Source organism: Pipistrellus hanaki (genome assembly GCF_964339955.1).
Source record: "Pipistrellus hanaki genome assembly, chromosome: 7".
Lineage (NCBI taxonomy): Eukaryota > Metazoa > Chordata > Mammalia > Chiroptera > Vespertilionidae > Pipistrellus > Pipistrellus hanaki.
The window spans coordinates 71365941-71380270 of NC_140509.1; the positions used below are offsets into that span (position 1 = coordinate 71365941).

The 14330-nt window shown below is 39.1% G+C and overlaps 1 protein-coding gene across 1 annotated transcript in view; it reads left to right on the forward strand.

Annotated features, from left to right (window-relative positions):
• ARHGAP18 (Rho GTPase activating protein 18) overlaps nucleotides 1-14330 on the forward strand; it is a 125132-nt gene that overhangs the window by 92825 nt on the left and 17977 nt on the right. Inside the window, exons 7-10 of the mRNA XM_084889638.1 lie at nucleotides 510-601; nucleotides 5000-5077; nucleotides 7930-8089; nucleotides 10659-10741. Of these exons, the coding sequence (XP_084745764.1) occupies nucleotides 510-601; nucleotides 5000-5077; nucleotides 7930-8089; nucleotides 10659-10741 (413 nt within the window). The remainder of the gene's footprint in view (nucleotides 1-509; nucleotides 602-4999; nucleotides 5078-7929; nucleotides 8090-10658; nucleotides 10742-14330) is intronic.

The window sequence follows — 14330 nt, forward strand, 5'->3', positions numbered from 1 at the left end:
TCAAGAATACTAAACATCTACTATACTTTCTAAAGAAAAATGTTTGTAAAACAAGATCATAATGTTCGCTGATCTCTCAAAGGTGAGTGTTGATAGTTTGTTGTATTGTAGAATGTCATATGCCAGTGAAGTATGGAAGAGATGAGTGACATTTGCTTTAAGCCAAAACTTTCAATTTGACTGCATTTAGTAAATTTTTACATATTTATGTATTCCCACAGGACTCTCATTTCTCTTATGCAGCAGTTTATACTTTTGTAGTTATTTCGGGAGATTATTTGCGATCATTTGTCTAGTTGTCTTTCCTTGCTATATTACTCTATAAGGCAAGGCCAGGATTTTACTTTGGGGAGGTATATGCTTAAAGACTACGCACTGGTATTCACTTGATAGGTGTTCAATAAATAGTTGTCTGATTGAATGACAATATTAGAAGTCTTATGCCTTCACATTTTGCATTAACCTTTTATGGACTGATGGAAGTGAAGAAATTTTATTTTTCATTGCAGATTCTGGCCTTTTTTGTGTTCCATTGACAGTATTGTTAGAACAAGATCAGAGGAAAGTCCCAGGAACTCGAATACCTTTGATATTTCAAAAAGTAAGTAGGCCTGAATGAGTCAGCATTGAAAAATCATACTTGAACTAATAGTGTTTTCATTTTTATTTTTGCATTCATACTATTATAATATAGTTTTCCAATTGATCTGCTCTTTTATGTTGTACTTTGATTTTCTATTCAGGAAGCAAATTTGTTTCAAGGGCTCATAATTTTTATTTCATGGTGATGCATTTTGTGTTACTATTGTAACTGTGATTACCTGGCATCAATTTCCCGTCTTATATTAGCTGGCTTTATGTAATTGAGATTTCGATTCTATAATACATAGAAATGGAAACTGCTTATAAATTTCTAGGGAACTGAATCTTCATGAATATTTCATTCCAGGCATTCTTATTTACAGTGAGGATGTCCAATTTAATTTACCAGTGACTACTTCCAAACTAGGCCAAGAAACCATAAAGTAGAATTAGAAAATGATTGTTAAACTGTCAAGTCACTTGTCTAGTCAACTCTCAGTTATCCCTAAGGGGATTATCTATGGCAATGCAAGAATTTCAGTCTAATCTCTGAGCCATCATTGTTCAGAAACACAGATTACATATGGTAAAAGCCAGGGAATGCACAATGGAGAAGGCAGGTCAGATCAGTTATGGACAACCCAAGCTCTAGATCCTTAGCAACACACCAGGCATATCACAGTTTCTGGAAAGAATGGCAAGGGAAACTTTCACAATTGATTGACTCGATAAAATCATCAATACTAAAGCTCAACCTACTTGGCACTTATTCTTCTGCTATTCCAAGCCAGTTGTTTACTTTTGCCCATCTTACCTGCTAACCTCAGACTCCTTTATTCTTCATGTTCTCCATTGTATCCAAACCTGTTTCTCAATGTTTTTCCTCTGTACAGTTAATCCTACTCAACAGCCTTTGTTAGTCACTGCCAGTAGAACCTGTATCTGTTTAAATAGTTATCAACACTGCCTGTGAATAACAGAGAGCTGTTCACAAATGTAAGTCCTCTATTCAAATTCTTTTAATGTCAATAAAAGGTGTCAGTTCCTCTACACAGATGATTGTACAAAGCAGGGATCTCAGTACCATCCTTTCTACCAATTGTATTCTCCAGAGAAAGAGACTTATTTTAAAGAACTGGCTTATGAGAGTGTGTGGGCTGGCAAGTCTGAAGTATGTAGAGCAGGCCAGCAGACTGGAAACTTGGGCAAGAGTTAATATTGCAGTCTAGAGTCTAAAGTCTGCCAGTTGAAAACTAAGGCCGGGTTTCTGGGTTGCAGTCTTTGCTTTGAGAACCTCATTCTTTGCTCTTACAAGGCCCATCCACAGTATGGAAAGTAATTTTCTTTCGTTTTAAAAAAATATGTTTTATTGATTCTTTACAGAGAGGAAGGGAGAGGGATAGAGAAGTAGAAACATGGATGAGAGAGAAACATCGACCAGCTGTCTCCTGCATGCCTCCTACCGGGGATGTGCACTCAACCAATGTACATGCCCTTGACCGGAATCGAACCTAGGATCTTTCAGTCCGCAGATTGATGCTCTATCTACTGAGCCAAACTGGTTTCGGCTGAGAGTAATTTTCTTTATTCAGAGTCTACATACTTGACCAAATAACTGGGCATAGTACCTGAGTTAACACACCAAATTCACCCCATACTGGGGAAGGGGAAGATTCGGTCTCCACGAAAGTTTGGTGAACCTCCTGACTAGGGTCAGGATTGCATCCAATCCCTTGTCATTTTTTCTTGAAATTGTTTTCTCATGTAGTTAGTTTACATTTGTGGTTTCTTCTGGAGACCCTGGCTGCCCCTTAGTTTGAATAATATTTAGGGCTATTGGATAATAGCCCTAAAGTATTTTGATTCATTAAAAAGGGGGACATATAAAGAGCTTATTCTTAAATAAATACTTATCTGTTTGCATCCTCTCTGAATTATAAACCAAAAAATCACAGTGTTTTATCATAAAAATAGTTTTTTTATTTATCAGCGAAAAACTGAATAATTAGGTATTACCTCAATTTTGTGGAAAAGAAAGAGTTAGAAACCACTGATTTGCAAAAGAGATTTGTTAGTAGTCTTTAGAGGATTATATTTTCTCAACTATTGAGAAATATTCCCAAAAAGGGCTTTAGTAAGACTTATCTGTGAGCTTTATTTCTTGTTTTTCCTCAGAGGCACATTTGTTTAAACCATATTTTCAGAAAGATTTGGGGAAATAAAAATATTCTTAATTTTTTTCTATTGAAAAATTATACCTAATGAGCAAATTCTTTTCTTACTGTCAAACCAATCAGCCAAATCAAATATACTCTTTGTCAATTGATTTTTTAATTCATTTAAGTATATAGAATGTATTTTCGGAAATGCCATTAAAATTGCTGGTAAATTACAGACTAAGTCCTGAAAGATAAATTACTAAAAACAGCAGGATGAAAATATTTAGATCAATATAGTTATTTTTCATGTCTGTATTAAGTTGGAAATGAAAGGAAAGCTGTAAATTATTAGTATGTTTTAATAATGCAATATAATGTGGGAGCTAAAATATGTTATTTTCTTAGTGAAAAATATGAGAAAACATGACATTCGTTCAATCTGTACATATACCCCAATCTAGTGCTAGTATTCAGTTTTAGATAATAATAAAAAAAGACTAAAATATAAAAAATTCAAAGATTACTCTCAGTCAGTTATTTAGAAATCACGATCAATTTTTTCCTTTGTATTTAATGAGAGCAAAGGCCTATGTTGGTAAAAACTAATTTGCTATAGCTGCTAGGATATAATTTCATCTTTTGTTACTAGAACATTTTAAACATTGTATAAGAGTAAATAAAGCACATATTGCTTGTACATTGAATAACTATTACATGATATTATTTGGTAAATTTGGTTTTAAACACTTTATTGAATAATGCCTGTCTAATGTAAAATAATTATGTTAATTATTTTGATGTGGGTTTTTATCCAGTGTAATTGGAAAAGCACGGCTTGGAAAATATTGCAGTTGAATTTCAAAAAATTATGTACTGCATTGACTGATTGCCTAAAGATGCTTCTCTCGTCAACTATAATAAATCTTTTGGAGAATGTTGAGGCTATTTTTTGTTTTATTCTTACCTAACTCCCTCAAGATCAGTTCATTCTTTGGCCATAATCCTGGGATAGAAGAGATAAGGTCATTAAAGAAAAAATGCCATCTTGTCCAGTGTCCACACGCTAGAGAGGATATCTCATTTTAGAACATCTAGACAAAGGTCAAAAGACTCATTTATGATGCTATGCTTTGTTCCTAAGACACTCTTACAACCCAGGGGGAAACAGTAAGCTGTACGTAGTTTCTAGAGCCTTGGTTAATCATTAAAGGAGGTTTCCATGAGGGGGGGAAAAATGACAATTCTACATTCTTTTGGCACGCAGGGAGATCTTTTGCTTTAGGGTCTGCAGAGAGTGCTGCAGCAGGATTAGGGATGACTGAAGAGTCTGCCTGCTTTTTATAAAGGAGGGGAAGCTATTGTGCAGGGAGCATGAGTGGTAGCAAGGAAAACCCATTCGGGGCTAGTAAATGTCTTATATTGAAACTGAGGGACAAGGAAATTGGTTTCTTTAAAATAGCAGTGTCCCCCTATAAAGCCTCCATATACTGCCCAGGGAATGCATATTCCAATTGAACGATCCCTCTGCCTGCCTACCTTTTATACCTTCCAACGTATGTCATTGCAATGTCTGTCTGCCTTTTTGTAGTGGGCAAGAAGGCAAACATAGACATTAAAAAACAAAACCTTTGTTAATTTAATGGGGTTCTAGAAGTAGAGAGATCTACATTCATTAATAATAGAGTATGAAGTATGATTTAGAAGCCCTATTTTCTTCTCTCTCTCTTTTTTCTTTTTTACTAATTTTTATTTACCGTTGCCATGAAAAGCTTATAGGCTTAAAAATGAATATTTGCAAACAGTTTGTTTTTTTGCCTCCATACCATAAATAATTCTTTCTTGGAACAAGCTAAAAAAGAGATGTAAATGTGCAAATACTAGAATTTCCTAAGATTTATTTGATTGTGGAAAGTATGTTTCGGGAAAAGCAGAAGAAATGGATGGTTTTAGTTGCCTGTAAACAATGAAAAATTTCAGTTTCTGTTTGTTTGGAGTCCCACAGCTGTTGCGTGAAATGATATACTTCTGTTACAAAGGAGTATGAGACCCAACTTTTTCTAAATTCTAAATTCTAATGCAAGTTTTGGGACTCACTGGTTAAAGCGTAGTGGTAGTGCAGTTTCCTTCAGAACTTCACAGAATCCTGTTTCCGTGTCCTTGTAATCAGTTTCATTTATTCGTATGTGAAACAGATGTTAAATCTGGAGTTGTACCTGTTCTGAATACCAAAGTCAGAATGTCCTTCTGTTTACACACAGCTGATTTCCCGAATCGAAGAGGGAGGTTTGGAAACCGAAGGCCTCTTAAGAATTCCTGGAGCTGCCATTCGAATCAAGGTACTCTCTCGGTTCTCTCAATGTCAGACTTTATTGTTTCGTTATACTTTTACAGTTTAAAAGTTAACTCGCCCTCCCAACCCTTCTCCCTGTTGTTAGCAAAGTAGACTCAATAGCAATAACACCTCTTGACATCCAGTTTATATTTAGTTCTCCTGTAGTCTCCTCTGACTTCTGTGTAAGTTTTGATTCTTTTTTTCCTTCTTTTCAAAAATCACCATGTTACATGTAATAATAATACCGTAATCAACAAAGCGGCAAACAATCTCTCTACTGTGCAAACATAACATAGGAACAAAAGTCAACAGGCAAACGATGAGTAGTTTCATCCTTCTGAAAAGGGAACACCATGAGTCAAAATGTTAATAGGGGGCTGGTGACAGATTTAGTCAGCATGTCCAGAGCAGTGGAATTTGTTTGTTTGTTTTTGAAGAAGGCAGGATGACAAACTCCACCAGGTGAGCAGAAGAGGAGACTTGACATGATGAGTCTCAGTGAGATGCCGAAATGAGACTCTGACTTGTCACTTTCCTGACTTTCACAGTTCCCTGTCTCCCTGGCCTCTGGGTAGCCAGAGTCTGGCTTGTGAAAAAGGTTATTCCAGAGGTCCCAGTTGGAGCCTCTCTTGATCCATCCCTTGCTTTTTTTCTCAAGATGATATTTCCTTCCCACTCTCCTAGGATGCCGTGTATCCTCCCCTTTGTCTGTTACCCAGCTCCTGATCTGGGGATTAAGGCATCCAATGAGTGCATGGCCAAGGTGTAACTACCCTACGGGCCATGCATGATTCATAGGCCTCTCAGGGGATTTGCACTGTATGGGGCCTCATTGTAGCTCCGTCTGGGAAATGCATCTAGGAAAGTTTGGGTTAGCAGTCATTAACAACTTCCTTTGCCTCCTCCAAACTCAGCTGTAGCTCTAAACTGCCCACATCCAATGTATTGTCTTCCTGACTTTGCAAATCCCAAAGAACTTGGGGTAGAGGGAAGAGATTTTCTCTGCTCCTTTCCTTAAGACCCACCCAGAGGGAACCTTTAGAGCTGGAGCAGAAAGAAGGGACCCCGGCGGGTACACACCCTCTTCCCCTGTGACTGGCAGTGGTGCTGCCAGGAGTGGGTTTGAGATTCATACCTTCCGCATTCCCATCACCTCTCACTTTGATAAACCGCCTCAAGTTAGGAGGCCAGTTTCAGCCTACTTGGCTCTTACTGCATTGGGATCTCATTTTGATCAGATTCCAGTCACCTGATATTCCCTGCTCACAAATTTCATTCAGCCTGTGTCCCTGGGGTCTGGTGTTTGGTGAACAGACGTCCCGGGACTGTCCTGGGGCCCTTGTGAGTGTGATAAGTTGCCATTGTCTCAGTTCATTTGTGAACACCTACGGCAATTTCACCACCAGTCAATCACGGCTGTGCTGTGTGAGACTCTGAGATCTGTTCTGTGGAGAAGCACAATCTCAGACAGAGAAAGACTCAAAAGCAGGTACTGGGACTTCCTAGGACCCATATTGGCAAGAGTACTGCTTCTCAGCTCACTGTCCATAGCATTCATGAGCAGCATGAGATGGCCAGCTCACAAGTCATGAACACGTTCACTGTGGCACCCAATGGGATGTGTATTTGATATTTTGACTGGATTGCTGGCAGAGAATGCATCCAAATAAATGTCGTTCCTAAGGTCAATTAAGTGGATTCAGCGGGTTCTACCCTGCAACCCAGCCTGTTGTCACCTACAAACTAGGCAGCAGCTGGTCCATTATAAATAAAGATAATATGCAAAATTATTGATTATCTTTTTTCCCCTGCCCCACAACATTTCTCCTATTCTTCTCTCTTTCCCTCTCCCCCCCCTCCTCCTTCTTCCTCCCTTCTTTCATCCTCTCTCTTCCCTCACCTCTCTTTCCGCCATCCCCCCATTTCTAGGTTTACCTTTATGTAATTTCACCAATTACAGAAATAATTAGGGTAGAGACGAGAGTGGAATTGGGAAGAGCAAGTGTAATAAATTCACCTTGTACGAAGAACAAAGACCGTTAATTTGGGAGAACCATTTCAAATAATAGGAGAAAGTGGCAGGGACTTGGAGAGATTTCTAACATAATAGGATGTACGCCGCAGTGGAAAGGCATGTAGAAAATAGTAATTGTGAAACTAAGTTGATTTATTACCGATACTTCAGCAACCTTTGTAGGGTCCTTGAGGTAAATGAACGAGGCAGTGCTCGTTCCACACAGATCAGACCGTTTTCTGCAGCTGGCAGCGGGTGGCTGTGCCACGTAAGGCCCCTGCCTCGAGGGCAGGTGTATTGATGTATTTCCATGCCTCATTAGCCGCAGAACTTGGCTTTCTATTTCCCTGAGGTGACTGATCAGGGCAGCCTTCTGCTCTAGGCTCAGAGATGGATTGCCATTTTGTTATGGAATGAACTGCTAAATCATTTGAAATACAGACTGTATTTTTAAACAATGAATGATTTTCTTTTGTTAATTTAATGAAGAATTATAATATCTAAATAAAGCCCCCCCAATGTAAAGACCATTTTAACAAATCTTTTCATTAAACCTTTACTGCCGGAGGTCTGAAGCGTGTCCAGGAAAACGTGTCAAGTTTCTGAACCTCTTGGCTTGGCTATGATTTTCCTTTGGAAAAGCATCCTGCAGGGAGGGGCGGGGTGCTTTCTGAGTGACGGACAAGTGTTGGACACGTGGGTACTTTTCACAAGTCTTTTCCAAGGAGCAGAATCGCTTGTAAAGTGGGAAATGCATCACACACTCTGCAGGAAAAGAGGACCGCACTTACTGGTAGTTTTGTTTTGTTTTGTTTTGTTTTTTCTTTCCTCCTGCCTTTCAGAGTCTTTGCCAAGAACTGGAAGCAAAGTTTTACGAAGGGACTTTTAACTGGGAAAGTGTCAAGCAGCACGATGCAGCCAGCCTGCTGAAGCTGTTCATCCGCGAGCTGCCCCAGCCGCTGCTCAGTGGCGAGTACCTCAAAGCCTTCCAGGCCGTGCAGAGTAAGTGCTGGCCCCCTCGGGGGTGGACTTGGGGGGGGGGGCAGTCTTGGGTGCTGCCACCCTGTTCATCGCTTTCGTGACAAGCGGGACCAGATATGCTTGGGTAGACCTGGTGACTCACTGGTGTCAGCGGGCGCTCCAATGCCACACGGTCGTTTTCCTCTCTAACTACACGTCTCTGGGCAAACAGAAAACAGAATGTTCTCTTTGGGTAACAGACGGATTGCATGCCCTTTAAGCAATACAATATATTTTCCTGTTCAAACCTGGAAACATTGCATTTCTCTTAGAATAGAATGAGTCACGCAAGATCTCTGATACATTTTTTTCTTGCCAAGTGTTAAAAACAACACTTATATTGGAGAAGCTGTGGATTAACAGTTATAGCACAAGAGCGCGAGGGGATCTGGCAGAGTCTGTGATTATTTTCTGAGAAGTCAAGTGTTTGAAATTGCCAGGCAGACATGGGGAACAAGTCATGTGACGGCCGCATTGGTGGAGGGCAGCGGGCTCCTTACGTCTGTCTTGCCAGTTTGCAGGTTTGGGCAAGCTCCAAATTGACGTCTCAGATAGTTCTCCATGCCTTTCTAGTGAGCACAGAGATCTTATTATGAGATCTATATGCTGGGATCATTATCCCTGTAGTCCCGAGAGGCTAACAATAAAGGGAAAATGCAACGTCCTGGTGACCGGCTGTTTCACTTCCAAATGTGTTCACATTTAAAAAAATATATTTTATTGATTTTTTTACAGAGAGAAAGAGAGGGATAGAGAGTTAGAAACATCGACGAGAGAGAAATATTGATCAGCTGCCTCCTGCACACTCCCTACTGGGGATGTGCCCTCAACCAAGGTACATGCCCTTGACCGGAATTGAACCTGGGACCCTTCAGTCAGCAGGCCTATGCTCTATCCACTGAGCCAAACTGGTTTCAGATGTGTTCACATTTGAGGGTAGAAAGGGAACCATAATTAACAATTATGGTGAGCTACAATGTCAACCAGAACTATTCCAAGCTTTTTTTTTTTTTTTTTAATTATATTTGAGGTATAATTGATATATAATATCATATTAGTTTCAGGTATATAGGGTATGATTGTGAAATGATCACCACAATAAGTTTAATTAATATATGTCACCATGCATAGTTACGGATATTTTTTTCTTGTGATGGAGAAATTTTAGATCTATTCTCTTAGAATCTTTAACATATGCCACATATGCAACACAGTATTATTAAGTGTAGTCACTATGACATGTGCTGTATATTACATCCCCTGACTTATTTCTGTTATAACTGGAAGTTTGTACTTTTGGGTCCCCTTCACTCATTTGCTCCCACCCAATCAAAACATCACCAATCTGTTTTCTGTACCTATGAGCTTGGCTTTTTATTTTGAATAGAGTTTACATATAAGCAAAGATCATGTTATTTGTTTTTCTGTCTACTTATTTCACTTAGAATACTTCCCTCAAGGTCCATCGACATTGTCATAAATGGCAAGATCTCATTCTTTTTAATGACTGAATAATATTCTGTTGTATTCCAAGCTATTCTTCAAGCATGTAATAATATTGAGATGATTCCAGTGGGTCATAGCATGACATTTCTTAAGAATTTCTTGGGCAGAAGTGATGGAAATCATCTTCTGCTTAAAATACTTTTTCAATGGCTCAGTTGTGCTCTTTTACACACATTCCTTGGATGTGGATTAAAGGACCACATTTATCCCTGACAAACAAATGCCAGGATGACTCCAAATACCCATGATTGTCACTCCAATGTTACACGGGCTACCAAATGTGATAACTATCAATGATGATCATCATGTACCTCTTAGACTCTTCCACTGCTGGTTGGTTTTCCAATTCATCCCACAAATGTTTATTGAACACCTATTGAGCTCAGGCTCTGTGTTACATGTTCCTGTTGGAATTGATGGATTCTTACCACATAATCTGTTCACTCATCATCAAAAGAAACAGACTTTACTGTTGCAGATTCACCCTGACACCATACATGCACTGTCCTGTCCTCCATCTTTTTTAAAAAAATATATTTTATTGATTTTTCACAGAGAGGAAGAGAGAGGGATAGAGAGTTAGAAACATCGATGAGAGAGAATCATCGATCAGCTGTCTCTTGCACACCCCCTATTGGGGATGTGCCCGCAACCAAGGTACATGCCCTTGATCAGAATCGAACCCGGGACCCTTCAGTCCGCAGGCCGATGTTCTATCCACTGAGCCAAACCGGTTTCGGCCTCCATATGTCTTTTTATGGGGGCACAATTCCATGCAGACGTTGAAATTGGTTTCAAAGCACTAATGTGTGGGGCCGATTGTCCAATGATCGCAGTTGGAGTGAGCGTCTGAGAGAGAAGCTCTGTAAGGGATGGGGGAGGGGGGCGGTTCCCTGATCTCCCACAAACACTCCCCAAGGTTGTGGTCTTACATTTCACAGTGATGTTTATGCTAAATAACTTTTTTCATACAACACAAAAAAGAAAGCACAGATAATGTTTAGCAAAGAAAAGGACTCCCATTTATTTAATAATCTGTCTGCAGATCTTCCAACCAAGAAGCAACAACTACAGGCTTTGAACCTTCTCGTCCTCCTCCTGCCCGATGTGAATCGTGACACACTGAAGGTCAGCTGGACTCCTTTCCCTTACCTGTCCCTCAGAGCCACTGTTTGTGGCAAAACAATCCGATGTTGTCATGGAAATATCAGTAGGAACCCTTAAAGAAAAAACCTGCTTTTAAGGACACCTGGGGAAGCCTCACTCTTTCTTTCTCTCTTTCTTCCTTCCTTATTAGTCATCACATATAACCCACTGTTGCCTAAAGTTGTTACATTTGTTTGGAGTTTGGACTAAGTTAAAATGATGATTTAAAAATGTTCGTTTAGCCTAAAGACAGAGAAACTCAAAGAAATCCTAGTTATTTCCCTGAGGGCTTATCCTGAGTTGCTGATGTTTACCATGATTTCAAAACGTTTTGGTCTAATATTATATGATTTAATTCCATTTATTAGAAGTGTTGTCAGTCTTTTATAATAATTGGTAGATTGCTCTACATTAATTTATTTTCCTTAATGATGAGAGTCCATAGGGTAGTAAACTTTTATAAAAGAACAAGAGAAAACGTCAAAAGTATAATTTAGAGTCATGGCCAGTGTGGCTCAGTTGGTTGAATGTTGTCCCGTGCACTGAAAGGTTGATTCCTGGTCAGGGCACATACCCCGATTTTGGGTTTCATTCTGGGTTAAGTGTGTGTGAAGTGGGCAGAGGGTTCTCACACCAATGTTTCTCTCTCTCTCTCCCCCTCTCCCTTCCTTTCTCTCTCTTAAAAAGAATCAATAAAAATAAAAGTATAATTTAGAAAGAATATTAATCTTAAGTTTTGCCATTGCCTTCAAAAGATTGTTTTTATACAATTAAAGGTGGAACCCCTACCCTTTTACCCTCTACATCCCTACTTTTCTTTCTATTTAAAATGAAATATCATGACAAGAAATTTCATGTCAAGAAAACAAAACAACCAGTTGGCAAATCTTTGGAAGTTTTCTCCTGAATCTCATTTAGGTTCCTTGAACTGACACTAAGTGAGGGGTAATTTTTCCAGGCCCATGAATGAATGTTAATCCTCAGCTTGTCTGGACTAAAGCAGTGTTTAAGGATTCTGGAGTGAAAACACTCCATTGCTACACGAGAACTCCCAAAGAGTTAAGCCCATGACAAAGTCAGAAAAAAATCTGTGCTTAAATGATTGTCAGATGAGTCATGAGAGCATCAGGTTTGGTTTTGTTTTGGAGGCAGAGGCCAGCTCTAGACAGGGTTACATTCAAGCGCTGTGTGACCATGGCGGCGTGGTAGGGGTGTGCTGTGGTGGCTGACGCAGGGACAGCTGGCTCAGGATGAAGTGGACTGGTTCTAGTCTGTCCTCTGCTTGCTGGCTGTGCCCATAACACAGGCTTCAACTCCCTGCAAATGGGGGTTTAATCCTTCTTTTTCTGTTCACATGGAGGTGCCTGTCTGTGTGTGTGGGCCTTCGATGCTGGCTGTGCCCATAACACAGGCTTCAACTCCCTGCAAATGGGGGTTTAATCCTTCTTTTTCTTGTTCACATGGAGTTGCCTGTCTGTGTGTGTGGGCCTTCAAATGACCAATAGAAGGCGGGAATTGAACGACACACGATGGACTTAAAATACGCCTGCATTCAATGAGTCCAAACAGCTGTGGGAGGAAACACTTCTTCCAGTATGGTCACTACTTGGCAAGGCTGGTCTACAATTCATTTTTGTAGTTTGCCTTCAAAATCAGGACCATCATTTAAAAAATTCTGTTTAAGAATGCATGTTTTTAAAAAATGTGAGCGGTTTTAATTTTTATATGCAAAGTGACTGGGAGTACAATTTCATAAGTAAGGTTGGAAATATGTTTTGGGGATAAAAACATTGGAAAATGCAAACAAGTCATTTTACCATTTCACATAAGCTTTAGTAGTGTAAACTAGCCAATCTGATGAAGGTTTCAAACAAGATTTCTCATCATAGAAACAGTGGAACAAGTACCATTTGTACAAGAGAATAAGCCATTTAAATTTAGTTCCATAAAGGACCAGGGGAACTCCGTCTGAAAGTACTTTCAGGAAGCTTAATGCAAACTTCTCCCATTTCTCCAGCCCTCAGACCACTCCCTCAAGTGCCATTGGAGGGAAGTGAGTGTTTGTGTAGACGATTTCTACAGCATATTTAAGGGAGAGGAGGTGCTGGGTTAAACACCATGTTCTTGGTTAAGCATAAGGCTCTGGGTGTCTTTGGACAAGCTGCTTGACCAGGATATTCTTTCTTTCTTCCTTCCTTCCTTCCTTCCTTCCTTCCTTCCTTCCTTCCTTCCTTCCTTCCTTCCTTCCTTCCTTTCTTTCTTTCTTCCTTTCTGTTTTTTTTTTTTTTTTTTTTTTTTTTTTTAGTTTGGATTATTGTGCATTTTGATCAGTAATCATACCTTTTTTGACTTAGAAGAGTAACAAAGACTGATGTTAAGATACCAATAAGGGATCCATATGAATATATTTATTGGCATTTGTTTATCCTTTTTGTAGTTTAAAAAAAATGTTAAGTGTATTAGGATAACATTAGCTGGTAATATTATATCCATTGCAGGTGTACAACTTTATCATACAATAACTGTGCTCTAATTTCCTTCCATCACCATGTGTTTGACCCCCTTTACCCTCTCTTCCTCCTTCTCACCCCCGCTTCTTCTCTGGTAACCAACGTTCTGTTGTCTGTGTCCATGAGTTTGTTTTGTTTGTTCATTTGTTGCTTTTTTTGTTTTATATCCCACATTTGAGTGAAGTCATATGGTTCTTTTCTTTCCTGTCTAATTAGCATAATACCCACTCTCAAGATCCATCCATGTTTCTGCAAATGGCAAAATCTCCCCATTTGCAGCTGAGTAGCATTCCACTCTGTGTATGTGCCACATCTCTATCCATCAGGGACACGTGGGCTCCTCCTGTCTCTTGGCTTATTGTGAATAATGGTGCAGTGAGCGTAGGGGTGCATATATCTTTACACATAAGTGTTTTTAAATTTTGGTGGTAGATTATTAGAAGAGGATTACTGGATCATATGGTAGATCTAGCCTTAATTTTTTTTTTTAGGAAGTTTGTTAACATATACTCCCTCACTTCATCCTGGCAGGCTAGAAGATTAGTATTCTCACTTTACCAATGAGTAGAGACATCAAAAGGTTTTGCTAGAATCACACGTAGCTAGAATTTAGTAACTGCTGGCAGTTAAACTGGGTTTTAAACCTGTTTTATAAGGGTCCAGTAATACTTATAAAATACTTATAAAATAAAAAAAAACTACCTTTTTTTTTAAAGGGCAGTTCTTAGAGTTTAGATGAAGAGAAAGTACATCTGAAGATGAAGTTCTTTCAGCAAGGCTCAGCTAATATTTTATTAATTTCAAATCTACACATACACACATTCTAATATTCTGACAGTAATATTTTGAATAACCTTATTGCATATGCACACCACAATTAAAATGGTTCATTACCTAATCTTTGTAATTTATGCTCCTAAAGAAAGAGATACACTGATCCCTGAATAATTATTCTGCTCTATGGAACAGAATTAAATATTTTCCCCCCAAACCTCACTGATTAATCTTTTGTCCTCATTTGAGGAGGTATTGTTTCTATAAAACCTTATGCTTGGATTACA